General features: G+C 43.9%; 1 protein-coding gene across 1 annotated transcript in view; it reads left to right on the top strand.

Annotated features, from left to right (window-relative positions):
- LOC118321202 (CD151 antigen-like) overlaps positions 1–1,015 on the top strand; it is a 22,233-nt gene that overhangs the window by 7,516 nt on the left and 13,702 nt on the right. Inside the window, exon 3 of the mRNA XM_035652428.1 lies at positions 390–581. Within this exon, the coding sequence (XP_035508321.1) occupies positions 390–581 (192 nt within the window). The remainder of the gene's footprint in view (positions 1–389; positions 582–1,015) is intronic.

Below are 1,015 nucleotides of genomic sequence, written 5' to 3'. Positions count from 1 at the left end.
GCAAATTAAGTGATTGACAAATGTTCAGTCTAATTACCTGACAAATCGCTGCGGCTGCAGTTACGTTGATGCTTTTATCAGACCACAGTAGCAGTGACAGCCCTGGTTTACGAACCTCAGCAGCTCCAGTCAGCTCATTCACAATTATCTTGCAACATAAACTAATTCAAGATTAGATTATCTTGTGTGGCAGCGGTGGGTCGTTTTTATCCGTTCACATTCAACAATTGAAAGGCCCTCACTGCAGGCTCCTCCTTCGGCTCTCTGAAGCCGACTTGGAGGATAAATAATTTAAACCTCTTTGTCACTCTCTGTTTTTGTCTGTGCTGTTTTGGGGACCAGAGTCTCACTGGCAGACATCAGACTCTTATCATGTGCTCTTCTCCCAGTTGGCAGGGGGCGTTGTGATGGCGGTGGGTGTTTGGACCTTGGTTGAGAAGAGCGACTACATCAGCCTTCTCTCCTCCAAGACCTACGCTGCCTCCGCCTACATACTGGTCCTGGCTGGAGCCATCGTCATGGTAACAGGCGTGCTGGGCTGCTGTGCCACCTTCAAGGAGCAGAGGAGGCTACTGCGAGTGGTAAGAGATCACGTCAGGGTAGAGAGATAATAGAAGCTTCACACGGCACGCTCGTGAAAATATTCAAGTGTGTGAAACAGAGATCACTTGTACTGTGCAACCTGAACGAAATGATGCAGTGGGATAGGAAGAATGGCTCTTGAAGGAAAAAACAAAACATTTTCAGTGATTTGGAAATGAACCCTAATGCTGAAAGAAATCTGTCCCAACCAAGCCATACTGACTATTAATAATAAAAAATGACCGCCAGTCTTTGACTATGTTGAACTGAGTTAACTCTATTGCTATTATAACAACATTATTAGGAACTTGCCTTGGTGAGCCAAAACAGACAGGACAACATTCAGTTATACTATTAAAGCCATTATATACATAAGATATTGTAGAATATACACAATACACCTTGAAGTGCCAAATGATTACCATTCAAGTGT

This window comes from Morone saxatilis, unplaced genomic scaffold, assembly GCF_004916995.1.
Source record: "Morone saxatilis isolate NCDOM2014 unplaced genomic scaffold, NCSU_SB_2.0 Contig11, whole genome shotgun sequence".
Taxonomy (NCBI): Eukaryota; Metazoa; Chordata; class Actinopteri; family Moronidae; genus Morone; species Morone saxatilis.
Note: the sequence above shows the minus strand (reverse complement) of the source record. Positions and strands in the feature narration are given on the sequence as shown.